The sequence below is a fragment of the Poecilia reticulata genome, chromosome 22 (genome assembly GCF_904066995.2).
Source record: "Poecilia reticulata chromosome 22, P_reticulata-male-v2, whole genome shotgun sequence".
NCBI lineage: Eukaryota > Metazoa > Chordata > Actinopteri > Cyprinodontiformes > Poeciliidae > Poecilia > Poecilia reticulata.
The window spans coordinates 9007850-9027252 of record NC_088851.1 but is presented as its reverse complement, the minus strand read 5'-3'; the positions used below and the strand labels follow the sequence as shown (position 1 = coordinate 9027252).

General features: G+C 42.1%; 2 protein-coding genes across 4 annotated transcripts in view; both read right to left on the bottom strand.

Annotated features, from left to right (window-relative positions):
* Positions 1–2669, bottom strand: part of sptb (spectrin, beta, erythrocytic) — a 44197-nt gene extending 41528 nt beyond the window's left edge. For both annotated transcript variants that reach the window (XM_008399167.2, XM_008399168.2), the window contains exon 1: positions 2260–2669. The gene's annotated coding sequence lies outside the window, so the exon portion shown is untranslated. The remainder of the gene's footprint in view (positions 1–2259) is intronic.
* A 557-nt stretch (positions 2670–3226) lies between these two features.
* The window catches only part of stard9 (StAR-related lipid transfer (START) domain containing 9), a 41173-nt gene continuing 24996 nt past the window's right edge, over positions 3227–19403 (bottom strand). For both annotated transcript variants that reach the window (XM_008399164.3, XM_017302560.2), the window contains exons 17-32: positions 19125–19250; positions 18780–18862; positions 18599–18660; positions 18010–18179; positions 17136–17616; positions 11196–17054; positions 10577–10738; positions 10082–10265; positions 9606–9752; positions 9367–9466; positions 8963–9129; positions 7895–7959; positions 7565–7767; positions 6677–6756; positions 6156–6314; positions 3227–4868 (exon numbers count right to left, since the gene is read on the bottom strand). In XM_008399164.3, coding sequence (XP_008397386.2) covers positions 4767–4868; positions 6156–6314; positions 6677–6756; positions 7565–7767; positions 7895–7959; positions 8963–9129; positions 9367–9466; positions 9606–9752; positions 10082–10265; positions 10577–10738; positions 11196–17054; positions 17136–17616; positions 18010–18179; positions 18599–18660; positions 18780–18862; positions 19125–19250 — 8150 coding nt within the window. In that variant the 3' untranslated portion in view covers positions 3227–4766. The remainder of the gene's footprint in view (positions 4869–6155; positions 6315–6676; positions 6757–7564; positions 7768–7894; positions 7960–8962; positions 9130–9366; positions 9467–9605; positions 9753–10081; positions 10266–10576; positions 10739–11195; positions 17055–17135; positions 17617–18009; positions 18180–18598; positions 18661–18779; positions 18863–19124; positions 19251–19403) is intronic.

Genomic DNA, 19403 nt, shown 5'->3' with positions numbered 1-19403 from the left:
ACTGCTTTTGCAGTGAAAGAATGATCATGTATTAAGAGTTTTATATCACAAAAGCAAATCTCGCTTACATCTTAGTGAATAAACTCATTTCATGGTTATTTTTTGCATAAATGTGACGCAGTTGGTACAGAAAACTTTTTTTTTTCTGGAGCTATTATTAGCCTTCACCAATAAAAGTAATGAAACAGAAATGTGCAGATGCCTGGTTTTAAAGCTGCACAGTGTTCGAGTCAGAGGCTCTGGATAATTTCTCATAAGTTAGAAAGTGTCAAGAGAGGCAATGCAAAAAATAAAAGGCCAAGTGGAAATCCTGTAGATACCCAAGAGCTGCCTGACCCTGGAGTGCTCTTTATGCGTTTTACTGGAGCGTCCAAATAAGAGGACACGTTTGGACTTTATATGGAAACCAACATAAAATAATCATTAAGCACAAAAACAACGTGCCGTAAAAGTTTGGTTTCCATACTTGGGTCTCACTGGAATTTACTGTAACTTCGTCTATTTCTGTCCTTTTTAAAAATAGCGTTGATGCAAACAGCAGAGCACCTGATCTGCACCTAAGCTTTTCTAAAAAAAAAAAAAAAAAAAGCCCATTCTTGCAGCTGTATACAGATGCCCAAACTGCACACTGAGCAGAAAACACATTAGATTGCTGTGGGGATGGAGGGGGGGGAGGAAAAAAAGCACATTGTGGTGAGCAGCACAAAGTGGAACCGAGATTAAGTAACAGAGCGATGTTACGGGTGTGGCTAAAGACGAGTGACCCGCAGTGTGGGCATGTGTCTGAGAAACTGAAGCGTGGGCGCTGATGAGATTGAGGCCTGTGGTCAGGCTGAGAGTGGATCTAAAACACAAAGCTGAGCCGTGTTCCTTCACGGAGGAAGCTCGTAAACTGGAATATCTAGAGGCTATTAGGACGAATCCTAGCTGTACACTGATTATGTACATCAGCTGTTGAAGAGATCTTTAGCTGTGGTCGGTATTGCTTTGACTGTGGCGAGAGAGAGAGAGAGAGCGCTCAGTCCTGGGAGAAGGGTAAAAGGAATCAATGGTAAATAATTTCTGGAGAGTGTTTACACTAAAGGCTCTGCTGGTCCAGACAGAGCAACACGCTCACACATGTCCTTTTAGGGAAATAAGAAGAAACTCTTCAATTAAAGCAGGGAACATGATTTTTTTTCTTTTTAATATAATAAAGTGCTTTCTATAAAGAGTGACAAATACATAACTTAAGATTTATTTAGCAGGAAGAATTGAAAAGTAAAGTGAAAAAGTACAGTTCTATAGCTTGTGTAAGCAATAGTAGAACGCCAGCACAGTCGTTCTTAACTTGGGTTTTTCAGGCAAAATATACGAGATACACATCAAAATGGATAAAAGGGAAGAATAATCTTGTGTGAAGTTATTATAGGCTTTGAACTCGCATAAAACGCGCGAATAAGAAAGGAAGAGATGAAATGAGAATGAAGAATAAGGAAACCTAAGACCAAGGAACAAACTTTGACATAACTACTGACTTAAAGTGATCATTTGTGATCTCTTTCCCCTTTGTAGCCATTTACACGTTCGCTTGAATTTCCATTGGATTCGTTTTTGTTGAATCCAGTGGAGTACAGACAACCTAGTACAGACAACCTGACCTGGGTTTGCCCTCTTACCCTAACCCTACCATTATATCTACTTCTCCAATATATTAATATAGTAGAAATATAGTTTAGGATATTTAAACTATATATTTTTAGATAACTGAATACATGTGCCTTTAAACTACAATTAAACCCTACGTGACTTTTTGCTTTAGAATATCTGGTATCCAGTGTATACGTTTTTTAAAGGTACTTTATAAAACAAGATTTGTAAACTCGCCATGCCATTAATTCTTCAATAGTTAATGACGTCTTGAAAGGCCGCACCAAGTTTTGCGCAGTTTTATCACCGCACTCTGCTGCGGCCTTTTTGCAGCACCAGATACACAACTGAATATTGGCAAAGTTGTTTACTGACGGGAGGAAAACGAGTTTCAAGCCAGAACTAAAATAAATAGAAATACCCGTCTTATATTTACTTCTTTAAAAAAAAAAAAAAAAAAAAAAAAAACTAACACCTCTATATATACATAGCCAACCAACAGGTGGTTCAAGTAAACTTACCTGACAACTACAGCAGTGCTAACTATTCAGTTATTTTAATTATGTTCATGTCAAAAGTCACTAATTTAAATGAACAAGCGCGAATTGGCTCGGCTTTATATTTACTTACTTAATTGTAGTAGTTTTAGTCCTCTCTGAGCGAGTTTCTTCAGTTTTCTTCCTGCCAACAAACCAATTATAATCCCATTGAAGCGGCGGGCTGCAGGTCAGCGCGTGCGGAGATGTCCAGTGCGCGAGGAAGAGGAAGAGGAGGAGGAAGAGGACACGGTCCTGCACGGGGGACAAGGGAGAGGGGCTGAAGGCACGGCGCGCTCCGCGGTCATTCCGAAAGCCAGCGACTGACCCACCCTGCCGGGTTAAAAATAAAGTTGGCGCATCCAGTACATGATCTGTGCGCGCGGGGGACGGACATTCCTGACAAGAGCTGGTGACTCTAAATGGCAGAGGCACTTCTGATCTCCTCAGTAACCCACCCACCACTCCCACCACCACCCAGCCCAGCTCGGGCTCTAATCGCGCTCACACAACACCCACCCACCCTGAGAGACCCTCACAGAAATGTCACCTCCACTGCAACCCCTGCATTCCACGTGGAGGACAACAGGAGGCTGCTTCGTTATGGAGGCCCAGAACGGAGGCTTGTACAGGCAGTAACGCTGCTGCAGGTGCATTAATCCATGAATAAACCATCAGTGAGTAATACAGACAGATGTTTACACGTTGTATTTCATTTGAATGTAATGCCGAAACTGCATTAAGTGAATTTTAAAAAACAAGAACTGGGTGCACTTTTTAACTGCCTATTTATTTATTATGAGCATAGATTTACATGTTTGTTAGAGTGGGGAAAAAAAAGGCTATCATTAGCCTTTTGGAAAACTCTGACCCCACTTAAACTGAATTTGTGGATAACACTAAATTACCGAGAGGGAGGAAATCAACCAATTTATGAGCTCCATCTAATTCTGCAGAGAAAAGTAGTTAAATATTCAAGCCAGAAGTTTGTTGACCTCTACAAAAAAAACGGTAAGATTGAGGTGCAGTGAGCTAAAAGATTCTACATTTCAACACAAAACTTACATCAGTTACAAATATTTATTGTTTGAATACAAAAACTGTCAAAAATAAAAGGCAACAATAGATAATTAGTGACCAAAACATCACATAGATTGCAAAACAAAAAAACTGTACAACAGATTACCTAAATATAAATAAATTTTCACAAAACAAATGACACTGGGAAATATTCACGCATAAAAATATATTTCAGAACAAAAATCTTCTGAGTTCCTTCACATCACTCGTCACTCTTTGGTTGCTGGTGAGACTGTGAGCCAGGAAAGCTTCCTGAACCTACAATTAAATATTGCGGCTTCGCATGTGGATACGGCTGACCCGGACAGCACCGGTCTCTGATCAGCCTGAGGACTGCGCAAACAGTGTCACCTTTTCATCAGGAATGTTAATCAATGTGTAACAAGTACTCTGCATGCAGCTGCAAAACACAGCATTGTGCTACGCTCATTAAAAGAAGCAAATACAACTATAAAACACATTTTTAAAAACGCGGACTTTGAGAATAACGAGCGAGGATAAAGTCATAAAATTAACTCCCTTCTTGAAGAGGCGATACAGTAAAATGAGCACCATGTCGACATATTACAAACCTCTACAGCTGGTTTCAAGCGCAAGAGTTTTTCAGTTTAATTGTTCATCTTCTTGCAGTGGCCCTCACATTTATTACATCCAAATCATTTTCCAACATTTTCTTTGTAGTTTCCCCACAGAGAGCTGGTTAACGTTCTCAGTGCTCTTGCAGATAAACGCATTACATTTGAAAGCTCCTGAGTGGCAATAATTTCCTTTCATTCCTCCAGGAGGTGTTTGCCTGTTAACTGCGCAGGGTTGCTACCCAACACCAAGCATGTATGTTGCCTTCCAATTGCTGCAAGCAAAAGCATTTCAAATCAATTCTTAGCTAAAATGAAGGGCGCTTACGTAAAACATATGCGTTGCTTAGAGAAATAGAAATTTCAGAGGGAATGTTTGAGGAGAAATTTTCCTTTGGTTATTTCTTATCCCAACAGGCACATGTGAAAGTATTAGCACGTGGGTGCAGAGGTACAGAAACAAAATCTGCCTTGTCTATCTACAGATTATCGAAAATTATTAAATAAAACACAAAGATTGCATGTGACGCCCAGTGCATATCAAATTAATGTGAATAAAAGTAACTAAAATCTTTCATTTTGGTCTACGCTATTGTGAAAGCTGTAGCTGTTTCTAAATAATTTTAATCCCCGGGAGAAATGTAGACATGAATGAAACATTAAAACAGCATAAGCTTATTAAGCATTTGATGCATCTTTGGTGGAACAGATTGTTAGAACCATTCATGTACAAATATAAAAAATATCAATATTTTATTAAAAAAAAAATAAAAAAAAAAAAAAAATATTTTCATACAAAAACAAAGCTGCTACAACTTTTTGTCAGGAACGTGACAGTGCCTTTTGAAATAAAGAAGTCAAGTAAATAAGATCCAGGTGCAAAGTCACATGTAGAAGAACTCCATGCTGGTGACGGTCTAGTCAAAGTGCTCACGGCTGGCGGGTTTTATGGCGCGAGGAAAACATCAAGATCGGCAATGACAGCTGCCTGTCTCCTGGCAACCGTGTTCAAGAGTCGCTGAGGAAAAGATGGCGTTCCAAGGTCGACCTGAAAAGGAAGCAGAAGACACAATGTTAACGTCTACATTCATACAAAATACCATATATAAATTGACAAAGTTTCTGAAGTCTTTTTTTTGTTGTTTTTAGACATAGCATTGATGCATCAACTTCCTTGTTGTGCCTGAATCAGCTGCTACATCTTTAAATGTTTGGCAACAATTACACAGAGCTAATCCATGAGCCTCTGCTCAATGAAACTAATTTCATTAATAGTGAGAGCCCTGCCAGTAGTGAGCTATAAACTCATCGTGCCGTAGATCAGCACGGCAAGTCAATACCACGTGTTGAGCCTCCGCCTACAAAACCCAAGCAGGGAATTCTCATTTCCTGGATATTTACTGCATCCATACGATATTAAGTGGCAAGTACTTTATAGATAATCTGTGACAGATCATGGACTATAATGGAGACGATCTATTGTCTGAGCTGTGGATGTCTGCTGCTCCTCCAGAGTCATCATGGGCCTCACTGTTTTTTCACCAACGTTCTCCAACTATCACTAAATAACTGACAAGATTACACAAATCTGGACTCGGTGTTGTAATTATGTAAGTGACCTGCAATTAGCTGCACTGCAATTTATACAAGGTAAAATTTGGAAACCACGTGTCCTTTTTCTTCCAGGTTATCTACCGGACTCAGCAAGTCTAATTTAAGACTTTTTAAGACCGTATTAATGCCAGCTTGAATGAAATTTAAGATGGAAAAAACTGTAAATATAAGGAGTGGTAGAGGGATCCTGCAGTGCTACAATCAATCATCGCAAAAACCCAAGTAGTGCCAAGCTACGAAAACAAAAACAATTTGCACTTACTCATGATAGACGCAGAAAAACTAAGTAGCTAGCTAGCTAGTAAGAGTACGTTACCAGTTAGTTAGCAGTAGCCTCAACCGCCTCGAGTCACAGAACAGAATGGAGATTTTTGAACCAGATCAAACTTTTGGGGGGAAAAAACTGCATACATAAATAGTTCTGCCACAACAAAATTTATGACTGGTGATTAATGTATTTCATGCAAATTTGCTTCTTTTTTTTAATTATTATTATTATTAAAGAAATTTAAGACCTTTTAAGGCCTTAATTTCAGATAAAATGAACTGAAGACTTTTTAAGGCTGCACAGACACCCAGTCACATTGCAATTATGCTCTACCTTGTGCTGATCTCTTACATTAAATCCTAACAATGGATTTTGCAATTGTTACATGACATCAAAAGTTCATGGGGTATGAATACTGAATACTTCTGCGGGGAACTATGCATCATATCTGACCTGAAGCAAGTAAACAACTCTGGTCAGCTCCTGTCCCCCACGTACGACTGGCTGCAGGATCCAGCAGCTGGGCAGCATCTCCGCCCGGATAGCATCAACGCTCGGCCGGGGGAGAGATTCCTCAAACACAGACTGCACAGCCAGCACACGCAGGCCACCCTGAGCCAAAGAGAGAAGACCATCAATAAAACAGCCGGCAAAGCCTTTTGATCAGCTAAGAGGCAACTCAACTCTGACAACGATAACAAATAGCTGACAAACATTGCCTCTGGGTCAGTGTTGTTCACGCTTTCTGTTCAGTGAGCGCGAGGCGTCGGTAAAGTGTGTGTTGTACATTTAGTGCAAGGGGAAAATTCCACCGGCAGCCGCTGAGCTGCTGCTCGCACGGTATCTAACCTGAGCAAATGGAATTTTCTCCTTACATTAAGGTGTGCAGCCGCCGCCGCTCGCCTGACCTGAACACAAGGGGAGACCGGCTGCAATCATCCGGGCTGCCCGGTTGATTTTGCGGCCGGGCTCACCTGCTTAGACTGAGTGCTGATGCAGCAGAAGTCCCGCGGCTGGCTGAGGTGGAAGGCGGACGGGTCTGTTAGGATGTAAACTGTGCAAAAAACAAAGATATATTGAAATCATAGTAAACACAAATGGAGTAAAACAATTAGTATGGTGTTTTAAAGCTAATTTCTGTAACAAAATTAAAAAAAAAACATTTAGAGTGCCTTCAAATAGTATTCAACCACAAATGTTTCATTGTCAAGTTAACACTTTATTTGACGAGGTGTGCATAAGACTGACATGACAATGTCATGAACATGACATAACACCTGTTATGAAGTGTCATTCGGTAAATAATGAGACTATTAATGAAAAGTTGCATTAAAAGTGCATTAAAAGCCTGTTAAAATTGTCAACTTTGCATCATTATTTACACTTCATGAGAACAGTCGTAAACATTCATGAAAACTCCCTCATCATGACAGATGTTATGTCACATTTATGACAGTATCGTGTCAGTAGCATGCTTATCCCATCAAATAAAGTGTTACCGTTTAGAGTATTTATTGGTATTCTACATAGGTTGACAAAAAGCTTTGAGTAATTGAAGGGGAAGGAATAAATAACAAACTTTCAACATTTTACACATAAGTGACATCAGTTTATAGTCAGCTGCAATAACTTGTAAGAGTTTAAGAGTGTAAGAGTGAATGTGGTTGTACGATTCAACAACACATGGAGAAAGGAAGCAGTCATAGGGGAGAAGAGTTTGCAAGTACAAAATATACTCTTTTGCTATAAACCCAAAAGGATATAAATACTATTCATATAAAAATACACACCTTAAATTTCATGTTTAAATGTACACACCTTTAAGAGGTTGTAGGGTAGAGTGGAGAATGTTATTGGCTCACCCAGCTGAGTGCTGTCATCTAGTGGTCGTGTCCACACAGAGCGAACAGACTGGTTATACATGTGGCTCTTGGACATCTGGCTGATTACGTTCCACAAACTGTCCGGGGGTCTTTCCACCTCCCCGACCCCAAGAAAACCATGGACAGAAGGACTGGAGGAAGATTTGTAGTATGCCTGAACTCCTCGTTCTTCCCCTTGGTGACTGAATAAACAAATTAGGACGTTTCAGTAAGCTGCACACGTACATTAGTTAGTTTATTTTAGGTTTGTGAGGACAGTATTTTTACAAGCTGAGAGTATTTCAAAATGTTAAGTCAGAGGAAGCTCACCTCCACCCAGCAGAGGCTTTGCCCCTCAACAAGTTGCCAGAATCCCCAAAAGAAGCCAGTCGGACCTGGTGAGAAAGAATCTTTCGCTGAAACTCTGAACAAATACCTGAAATATCACGTCACAAAAGTCTCAATTCTTTATGTATTAGTAGAAAAACGGCAAACAAATGCAGTGATTTCTTAGGAAATAAATAAGAAGTGTTATTTTATATAACCACCTTTATTTTGTAACAGTTAGAATTATCTTGGCTATTTTTTACATAGCAGCTAATAAACAGGCTGAGGAGCATCATCAGGATGTGATGATTATCAGAAACGTTCCAACATTGCATGTCCATGTGACCCAAAATTCAGACAAAACATATTTTATATTCTATTAGGTTTTACACCCAAAACTCACTGATTAAAGCACAGTTCTAACACACGACACATTCTGGGCAATTATTTAAAAAAATAAATTGAATGTTTGTTATTTTTTGTTCTCATGCATACTGAAGTGGATTTAACCCACAAAATCCAACATTTCGATTCAGTACTGAAAAGACATTTTTCACTGATTTCCCAAGGTTCCCGAACAGTTTTCCTTATAATATTCCAGATCTTTCCATGATCAAATTTTTAGATTTTACTTTTCATGTTTTTATTTTTTTAAAGACTTTGGTAATTTCATTTGAAAGTGTTCATTTTGAACCTGCATGAACAGCAGTCAAGCTAATCTAAATCAACTCTTTTTTTAAATCTCGTATTCTGAATGAAAAATTATTAAGTGCAGAATTGTTAAACAGTTTTTGAACTTTGCTAGTTGTATTTTGTTTCTAAAAAATAAATCAAAATTATGAAATTTTTAAGGATTTGTTTGGCAGATTGCCCATTGGCACCGTTGGTAGCATCGTTGCCCTACAGCAAGAAGGTTCTGGGTTTGAATCCCAGCCTGGGGTTTTTCTTTCGAGAGATATCTCAAAGCTATACTGTCCAGTATTATAGGAGACTTGTCAAATACATAATTACAAAGCGAACCTTTAATAGAAACCCTGGGGAAAAAAAAGAAAAAAATTCTGTCAACTTTACCTCAGCCAGAGCCCGACAGACGAGGGTGGAAGTGATGTCTTGATATGCTGCAGATATGGAGGAGACTGAGCCAAAGGAAGTAGTGCGCTGACGTGCAACAACAGGGGGCGACGGAGAGGAAGTCATCAACGGGTCAAAGCTGCTAACGGGAATCTCAAGCCGAATGTCTGATAAAACACATTTATAATGAAGAAAGGAAATGAAGCAGGTATGGAAATAAAGACACGTCACCAGTTTCAGACTTGACAACAAACTTAAATCTACTGTAAATATTGCTGCATAAAGCAATCTTTCTACCAAAAGGTTTCTCTTTAAAGGTAAACAGTAAACATTAAAATAGTTGTAATTTTTGTAAAACTACAAAACGTCTACTTGAGGATTAGAAATGAGTCTTGTGCAGTTACCCTGAGCTGACAGCCATGTTTGTTTTGTTTTCACACTCTGAAAACCGTAGACGGGCGGCCGTGTCCTCAGCTTCAACCCCTCGCCCTGGACCCCAGCACTCTAACAACAGACAACATCAATAGCGCAGTAAGTCCCAGAGTTGCATCTTACAGTGGGAAAATACTCCAACCACTCAGATTGAGAATTGTAAGAGTAAAGCAGCGTTTTAATTCCAAATAATCTGTAAAAGTGTGCAAACCTTTTGATTTAATGCTGCTCGGCTGCACAGCTGTGGCTGAGTAGTGTTGCCACTGTTGTATCCAGATGTTGGTCCAGAAGAAAGACTCAGACTGGATCCCGTGCACAAAGTGCTGTTGCTGATTATGGTCCGATGCTTCAGGTCGTCCTGAGAAAATCATGTCAGTTGAAGTCAGATTCACTGTGTTAGTGTAGCAAAACACCAATATAAATTCATCTTTCCAAACTTTTACAAACTGCTTCAATTTCCGTCTCTTAAAAATAAAAATTTAATCGCTAGTAGCTACAAACATTTCATTTCATTTGAAAGTGAAATTAACAGCGTCCAACATTTACTAGGTACGCATTATTATCTACAGTGGAGTATCTTACAGATTGTGAAGCTCACTAGAGGGGATCTTTAGCTACTCCACAATGTCATTTTACACTCGGAGGAAGTTAATTATGGTTCTGCCAATTATAGACGGGACAACTGACCTTTATTCCCTGAGACAGAGTCTGCAGCTGTATCCTCTGTTTCTCCAGTTCAGTCCGCTCTCTCAGCCGTTCTCGAGCCTTAGCGATCTCCGTCTTGGCTTCTTCCCGGGCTCGGCTGTAGTCTCGCAGCAGCTGCTCAATGTCTGGTGGGCACTGTCCCGCTTCTCTTGGAGGTTCTGGTAAACTGTGGTACAGATGATTTGGTATCAAGTAAAACGTCCACACCGGTTAAATTAGCAACATGTACAGCGGAGTGCATGTGTTGTTTAAAAGAAAGAACCACAGACTACTACGCGATCTGGTTACATCAGATCTTGATAACTACATCAAAGCTTTTTTCTCATTAAAACAACTTTTTTACAACTTTCTTCTGGTAATACTGCTTCTTTACCGTTACCCTATAATATTATAGTCTGTCCCTAATGCTCCACTGTACAGATGAATGTTATTCCATTAGGATATACGTTGCTAATATCCAGTAACATTCAGTCTCACCCAGTGACTTCTTGTCGTCGATGATATTCTTTGCGGCGGTTGGGTGTGGGATCAGCTTCCTGTGGCGGGGGATGTTTGCCGGGGCTCAGACTGCGGGCTCTTCTGTAAGTCTGGAGGCGCTCCTCCCTCTCCCGCCTTAAAGCCTCGATGCTCCGGCGGTGCCTGAGAGGATCACGAAGTTAAATAGCTGTAACACCTTTGAGGATAAAGAATATGTCTGAGCTGAATTTGCAGCACTGTGACCTAAATGTGTGGGTGAATTTATTAAAATGACATTCATGGTCTAGTCAAGTTCCTACTAAGACTTTTTTTTTCCCCTGGTTGACCAGGAATCTGAAAGCAGGAAAAAATCATATATTCTGTTAGTCTTTTGCACAGCACATAAACTTTATTGCCAGAAGAGCTAAGAGGGGTTTTAGTGTAAGCTGAATTGCAAATGTATAGCGTATTACTGCAGAAATCTAATTAAGAGTTCATGTGACAGACCAACACAAAGAAGAGCATAAATGTCAAATGTAAAGGGGAATACATTTGGCTTTCAAATCTGCTTCAAAATGAAACAAATAAAATATGCATAAAAACAAGTTCTTGAAGAATTAATACTTTTCTCAGTCCTCACCTGTCATACAGCTGCTGTTTGGATGCAGCGGAGGTCAGTGGCCGCAGTTCTTCTTTGGACCTTGGGGACAGCATCTTTAACAACGCGTCCGTCTCTCCCAGGCCGTAGTGAAGCTTAGCCTCAGTCAGCTCCACGGTCAAAGGCGGCAGGCTCGTGCTGAGGTTGACGGTCGCCATAACCCGCTCTCTCTCCCGTCGCAGCTTCAGTATCTCTCTGGATCGTCTGTCACTTTGCGCCACAGCATCCTGGTTTGAACCCGTGCTGTCCACGTCGTCCCATTCAGAGCGGTTTCCGTCGTCTTTGTTTGAGCATCGTAGCTGTTGATTCTGGCTGACTCCTGACCAATTGGTGAACTTGTTGTGGACGGGCAGGTCGTCTGGGACTACCTGATGGTCATCCCAAGGAGAAACACTTGCTGCAACTTCGGTGTTCACAAGAACTTCTGTGCTGCACTCGCTGTGCGCCAGTGATACCGCGTCATCCTCTTTCGGTTGATTTCTACAGGCATTGAAGGGTGATAATTGGCCGATGTCGATGCAAACATCCCCGGAAGCTCTTGTGAAGTTGGACTCTTGCCGCTCATTTTTCCTCACGGTAGGAAAAACGTGGTTGTGCCTCTCTGAGAGGGTCTTGTGGTCGTCTTCTTCTTTGCAGGTGACTTTTCTCTTCACAATTTCTATGTCTATATCCGATGATGACATAAGACTTGAAGAACTCGTGCAGAAGTCTTGAGGACTTGAACAACTCATTTCACTCACTCTCTCAAGAGATATCGTTTCGGATTTAGTGGAAAAAACATCTAAACACTGTTTAGCATTTTCAGCAGAAGGAACAGCAGGTGTGCCCTCCTTAGAGGAAAGGCTTGTTTGCCGATTCCTATATTTTGGTTGACAGTGTACTGATTGTTTTCCGCTCTGCCTTGAACCTAAACTTGTTCCCACAGTAACAATGGGAGATGAGGCACGGTCTGTAAATGTTGCTTGTTTTCTGATAAAACCAGTCGGACTGCTTGCTAAAGACACGCTGCGGTTTTCTTGAAAACACTTTCTTGACAATCTGGAGGTGACTGCAACATTTCTGCCGCTTGATTCCTCAAGAGTGCTTTGCTTCGAGGCCTGAGAGGAAGCAGATTTTGCACGCCTGTGATAACTAGCTGCTGTCTTTGCGAATGCCAATGTCTGAGGGTCATTCTCCGACTGAGGTGCAACAGAGACGTTGAAGTTTTGCATTGTCTCAGCATCTTTTTTAACCACTCTGTGCATACTCTTGTCTTCAGGACCAATCACTTTCACAATCACCTTAACTTCATAAGATTTAGCCTTCTCTCTGAGTGTTTCGTCACCAGCAGCCTTGCCGCTCATTGCGTTCACCAGCTCCCCCGTCTGGATTCCAACGTCTAAGGCCGTTTGAACTGAGCGGTCTTTCTTGCCACACCCATGCGGGTCACTGCATAACAAGCTACGATGTGATGAGTTGCTACTCCTAGAACTGGATTTTCTCACTTCACCCGTCCTCATCCCCTGGACATCTCCCAGCAGGTCTGAAGTGCTGTCGATAAGCTTGGAGAGATGAGCTGACATGGTTTCCATGGTTGCCCACGTTGAGGATTTTTTAATATCTACTTTGCTCCTCTGGGACAAAGGAACGTCGGAGTTGCTTCTTTTGTGTCGATCTTTCCTCTTCAGGCTGCTGTTACCGATTGTGCCGAGCCTAGATTCGGTTTGAGTACCGTGTTCACGCATCTTTCTCCTTTGCAGCTGCATTTTGCTCGTCTTTGACTCTTGCTCAGATGAGCAAACGAGCATTATTTCATCGACCTGACTTGAATTGACACCAGAACCGGCAACGTCATTATTGGAACCGTTTATTGCCCGATTGCAGGCCTCTGCCTGTGCTTTCCTGTGCTGTGTGGCAACTCTCTCTCTATAATCCTCAATGCTACTAAAGGTGCTGGAGAGCCCCTTGTTGGTGGCGTACGTGCTCAGGTGGGAGTTAAAAGGAGAATTCAGCCCATTCAAGCCGTTGTCAGCACTGGAGCATCTTACCAGGCATTTCTCAGAGCTGTTCAAGAGAGGAGATTTAATAGATAGGTCAGCAGCACTTCCAAACACAGGGGTCTTGTAGCAGTGTTGGTTTGAGTCGCTGTGTTGCCACTGGTGGACAAAGGGGTTGATGTCACTGGATGCAAAATGGATGGGCGAGTCCTGGCAATGTGGCGTGTGCTGTGCTTCACTTTGCTTTTCGTTCAGGTGGCTTTTTTCTGCATCCATCCTCTGGTATGCAGCGTGGGGAGGCAAAGACTGCCTTGGTGGAATGTAATCCATCTTAAATTCTTCATTTTCACCAGAATTCCCTTTTTCTGTCTTACATTTGCTTGTAGAAAGAGAAGTGCAGCTTTCTTCATTGCTAGTTCTTCCTAACAGCCAGCAATAATGCCTCCTATTTCCTTCCTTCTCCTCGTCATCTTCATCCGATGACTTGAAAGAAGAATCAGAGGAAGAAGCAGGATGAGTTTTGACGTCAGACTTTCTGAATCGTTTTGTTTTTTTCTTCCTAAGAGTAGGATTACCTGGTGTAACAGTTGTGTTTATGGTGGCCTCTTTGGACATTGCGTAAGAACCTGCCTGTGGTGTTTTTAGATCTTTAATAGAGGGAACCGTTTTAGAGTTCACGCATATTTCATCCTTTGGATTGAAAGAAAAAGTCTCAACCCCTTTATTATCGTTTGCCACACAAAACTCATTGATGTTGATTTGATGATTTTTATTGAAGTTGCTCTGTGAATTTGGACATTTGCCAGCAACAGAAGTCTGAGCTATGTTCTGTGTACATATTTGTTGACAATTTAGCTGATCCTGTGTTGTGAGAGGTTTGCTACCAGCCTTGTGGTCCAGTTCAACATTTTCTCCATGGGTAGGAGAAAGTTTGATTTGACTGCAGAGGTGTTTGACTGCTTTTACCTGATGAGTTAAAAATTCTGCTGCAAGCTGATCAACATTGTTTCCAAATATCTGAATCATGTGTGGCGAGCTTTGTTTAGGTGAATGACTGCTTGCTTCTACATCATTGGTTATGAAGTTCTTACCGACATCGTCTGAAACAGATGAGAGATACTTCAGATTTGCGTGACTCAAGGCGGAAGCTGTGTCGTGGATACATTTGTGAAGCTGCTGTCTTGAGTGTTGAGTTTGGAGTTGGGGAATGAGGTCAGAATTAAAACGATCAGAATCTTTATTTGAGTAAATGTTACTGGTGATCATATCAGGGGCGTAGTTTACTTTGGGTGAAGCTTGATCTGTTACTTTTTGAGGTAGAGCATTTTCCCCCTTTAGGTTTCCTATGCCTTTGTGACAAGTACTCCGTTTCATATGTGATCCCAAATGCTCAGCTGTGATTAATGCATGCACATCGGCACATATTTTTCCTTCCTTCACATCTTCACTCCTCTCATCTTTCAGCTGGTCACGCATCCATCTACTTTCATTACAATCGGAGCTAAAATGACATGCAGACGATGACAAAATACACAGACTTTGACTTTTGTTCATTCCTCCCGACGAATTTGCGTGCTCTTTTATCACTTCAGAGATTCTCAGATCAATAGCGCTACATATGGCTTCCGACCTGCATACGTGCTTTGCTTTTTCTTGACGTTTCCTGTCATTATCAGTAACCCTTTCTGTGACTTCAAAATCTTTATTTGCCATTACATCTCCCCTTCTCACACACTCATTATCTCCAACGGCGGTATCACACTGAGAACTCTTGTCCTCGAAGATTTGGCCGCTTGGTTCAAGTTCGATGTTCTGAAGATCAGAAAGTGGCCTTGAATCTGAAGCGACCAAATGTTGTATATCACTGCCATCAACAGAAGAAGAGTGAAATCCTTGGCTGTTCGACTCCCCTTTGGAGTCACTGCTGCTGTTTTCATCATCAGACCAAACACCTTCCAAGCCGTCACCTGGTGCCGAGGAGAAAGTTTCCAGCTCCCCGCTGTCGCTCCTTTTTGGAATTTTCAGGCAGCCCATAAAAGCGTTCCGGTGCTCTTTGTTCCTTTTCCTGGAACTTTTACAGGCCAATTTAACAACTTCCTGCTGGGGAGCAACGGACAGCTCATTGCTTTTGGTTTCCTCCCATTTAACTGATCCGACCTCTGGGTTCCTAAAATAATTTGGCTGTAAATCTCGGACATTTTCAACACCTACATCTGTTGCTTCTTTGTTAATTGAGGGTTGAAATGGATTTAAAGAATCAGGTCTGTCGCCGGATGGAAAACTTGAGTCACATGGTGCAGACATAGCATCTGTAGACTCGTGAAATGAGTCTGATTTTGCTTGGAGGATGTCTTTTTGTGACATGCAAATAGTCTGATGCGCATATTCTGGAGGAGTGTTAAAGGTCGCTGTATTGATTTGTTCAAACCGATCCGTTGGGAAATCTTCACAGTTATCTAATGTCAAAACATTTTCTAAAGCTCCAAAAGCCCCAGAATCTCTCAACCCTACAGGGCGCTGATTGAGCTCTGAACTATTTAAAGCCTCAGAGTTAAAACATCTAGATTCGCTGTGCAAGTCTGACAGATTCCCGCTAACTGGACTCGGATCACTGCTGTTACTGGCTGCATTCAAGAGCAAAACATTTCTTGGTAAAGGCAGAGAAACCCCATCAGTCCTCTGGCTTTCAGTCAGATCTGCAGAGGACCAAACATCAGCAAGAGCCAGCAGGCTTTCTGGCGGTTTCACAACGCAGCTGTCGGTTTGCAGGTTCCTGAAATCATTGATCAATTTGTGCACACTGACCGCTTCTAATGAACTCTGATTTTGGGATTTCCTTGTGGCGTCACGACTCAAATGCGCCTCCGCTGCGGTTACGGAATCTGTTACTCGCGAAGTTTCAACCACTGCTTGTTTGCGCTTTTTAACCACTGAGAATTTCCAGCCGTTCTCCACGGTTAAAGAATCTTTAGACATTTCGCTGTCGATGCTTTCTGCTTCGCTCGGAGCCGAATCTTCACGTGTCAAATGCTCAGCCAGCGCAGTGGCGTAAGCAGAGGACAGAGAGTCGAGAGAGAAAAGGCTCTCGCAGTCTGATGTTGCTTCATCCCCTTCCTCTTGCTCTTCAAACCATCCAAAAAGTTTGGGATGGTCTTCCACACATCCATTGTTCTTGTTCGTCAGTGCCTCTGTGCTATGCCAGCGTCTCTGTATGTGGCTGTCAAACAGGTTCCTCTGATCAAGCTCCTCGCATGACACAGTTGCTTTTATGGTACCATTCTGATTAGCTGAAGAACCTTTCAGGCTCTTGTCTGCTCTTCGCCTCCAAGGGAATTTACCTGCAATCCTCCCCAGAGGCTTAAGAAGTCTCCGTCCCTTTACACCTGAGGGCGATTTTCTGAAAACTTTGGATAGAGCCGTTTTAATCCTGGGACCCACAAAATGAGACAATGATCTGCTGATGGTTTTACTTCTACTGTTGTCTCCTTTTCCATCCAGGTCTGTTTTGTATATTTGTATATTTTCTTTACAGACGGGCAACGACACAGCTCTGAGAGGTGATTTTGAGACAGATGTAGGATTTTTACCCAATTTGTAATTAAATAACATGTCTCGGTTTGGCAGCAGAGGTTTTCTCCCCAGCTGGCCCAAACATGGTTGAGGCTGTGGTTCATCAGTGTGTCTGGTGTTTCCGAAAGGGTTTACTTTATTCTGACTGTGTCCAGAGGAGATGGAGCCTGAGCAACTTTGGGTTCTTCCTCGAGGGATATACTCCTCAGAAACCCACTTTCTGCCGCTAATGGGATCGGACAGAGTTGCTGAATTTAAAGATTGTTCCACAGATTTGTTTCTCTTGAGGAAGTGCCTAATAATGGGACGAAAGGAAAAGAAAGATTTAAGATTAAGCTAATTTAAATCAAGGGGGACAAAAAGTCAGTACGCTTACCTGAAGATAGGTGTACGCTGCGGGTAGAGCCGAGACAATAGATCTGCTGAAAACGAGTGTCTTCGTGATACAAAGGATTGTTCTTCCAGCTTTGAAGGTGATCCCATCTCTAGAGGCTGTCGGCTGTCTGGTCCAGGAGGAAGTTTACTTTCCAGCTGCTGTAACTCTCTCTTAGCGTCCAGCAGGTGGCGTTTGTTGGCGATTTTCTGCAGCTGGCAGTGCAGCTTTTTCCGACGGATGCGACCCTCAGCGCGGCGGAGGGCGTGATGCTTCAACAGCTCATCCTGCACGGTTTTCTTCCTGGCCCTCACTGCCTTGCAAGGATATTCAACGATGATATTCTTCTGACCGATGAACACCCAACTTGTAAGTTTCTCCAGAAGAGGAGCAGGGAGGGGGTCGGTTTGGACACCAGAGTCCTGCTTCACTCTCTCCTCCACTGTTTTCAGGAGGAGTTTCTCATGCAAAATCCACTGATGCACTGTTGTGAAAAAAGAAAAAAAAACAATGCTGATATGCACTACAAACTAGGCTATTTTCAAAATGAACCTTGTATATTCTAATTGATCTAATGTGTCTGTAGACCTAACGTAGTCAATAAAACTTTCAGCTGTGACTCCTTTGAAAATGTTACCATCTCTCATTTTTCTTCCACTTTACAACTATGCAATGCAAACATTACATTAAATCCCATTGAAATAAAGGCAGATTCATGGTTTTAATGACCAAATGTGGAAAAGTTCAAGGGTATAGATGCGTCTTAAAGGCATTGTATAAAAAGGTGAAAAGAATTTTTATTTCAACATATTTCCAATTTGATTTTGACTTTTGAAAGTGAAACTTACAGGAACATTTAATGAGAGAGAATACTTACTGTCAGAGTACTGCTGCTGGAGCTGGGCCTGCTCCCTGTCCAGCTCTCCTTCGGCCCTCCTCTGCTCCGCCTGAATCTCCTGCCGCAAACTCTCCACATAGCGCTCCTGCTCCTCCACACGCCGTCTGACTGCAAGCTCCTCAGTGGAATCCAGCTTCAGTTCTTTCACGCTAGAAAAACAGAAGCGGGACTCACGGAATGAGAACACGTGAAATAACGAAGCACTGAAAAAAAAAAAGCATCTCAACTTCATCCATGGATCACTTGATTAAAAAGACTAGATTATGATTTGTTGGTTGTGCAGGGAGGTTTCAAACAAAAGCAGTCGTCAGCAGTAACTAAGCAACGCCCCGAGGCTGAACTGTAAACGGCAACCGGGGACAGTTAGATATGTTTGAAACCACCACCAACAGCAGCATGAAGCACTGCCTGGATGTTGTTATAACTCTTAACTCCTAATAAATTTTTATAATCAGAGAGCTGCAAAGAGGTCTGACTGCACTCCACACACACACATACACCCACACACTCATGTGAGTGATGAATAACGTGAGATGTAATTGCTCTTGTTCTTGGGGACGGTACTTACTCGTCGTCAGGAGTCAGGGAGCAAAAGTCAACATAGCTGCATGTCGAACCACCTTCACTGACCTGAAAACGGCAAAATAAAAAAGCAGGTTTACTTCAGAACACTTTTTAATCAACCAAAAACGTAACGTTTATGCAGATCACGGTGGATTAAGTGTTAATTTAGGTGAGCAGATACCTACCCGTCTTCGCTCCCGGAGGACGGCTGCCTCTGCCGGGTGGTTGAAGCGGAATTTATGCTCTCCTCCCAACGTAATCACGGTCCCTGGAGGTGCAGAAAGGTATTCTTTGTAACATGCTGCGCTCAGCTCATTGCAAAGCTCAGGACGCAGATGTGTGCATTTTCTGCTGCTTTTGAGTGTTTGCGTGCTCCTTCCTCAACAGGTACAATTTTAAATTACACAACATCTTGAGATTAACCGCAGCCACGAGTCCAAGATATCTGACTTTGTTGATTTTTCCGAATCGTCGTCCAACGTGGACACAGTCGTTATTATCCAGCGGTTTTATTGACGACCATGACTGACCTTGAGCCAGTCTGCAGGGCTCGGTGGCCTCTCTGTCGTTGAGCAGGCAGACGCAACCCGGCAGCGGTCGCAGCGTTACCACACCCCCGTGGTTTTCAATCTCGCAGCGGGAACTGCCCTGAACGACTACAAACAGGATTCAGAGATGGCTTCACACATGCTGATATAGAAAGATGTGTAGACACTCTACAGATGCAACGTTCAAGAACAACATAAATGCACATTTAAAATCATAAAAAGTTACTAAAAGATTAAGTTTACATAACCCACTCTGTTATG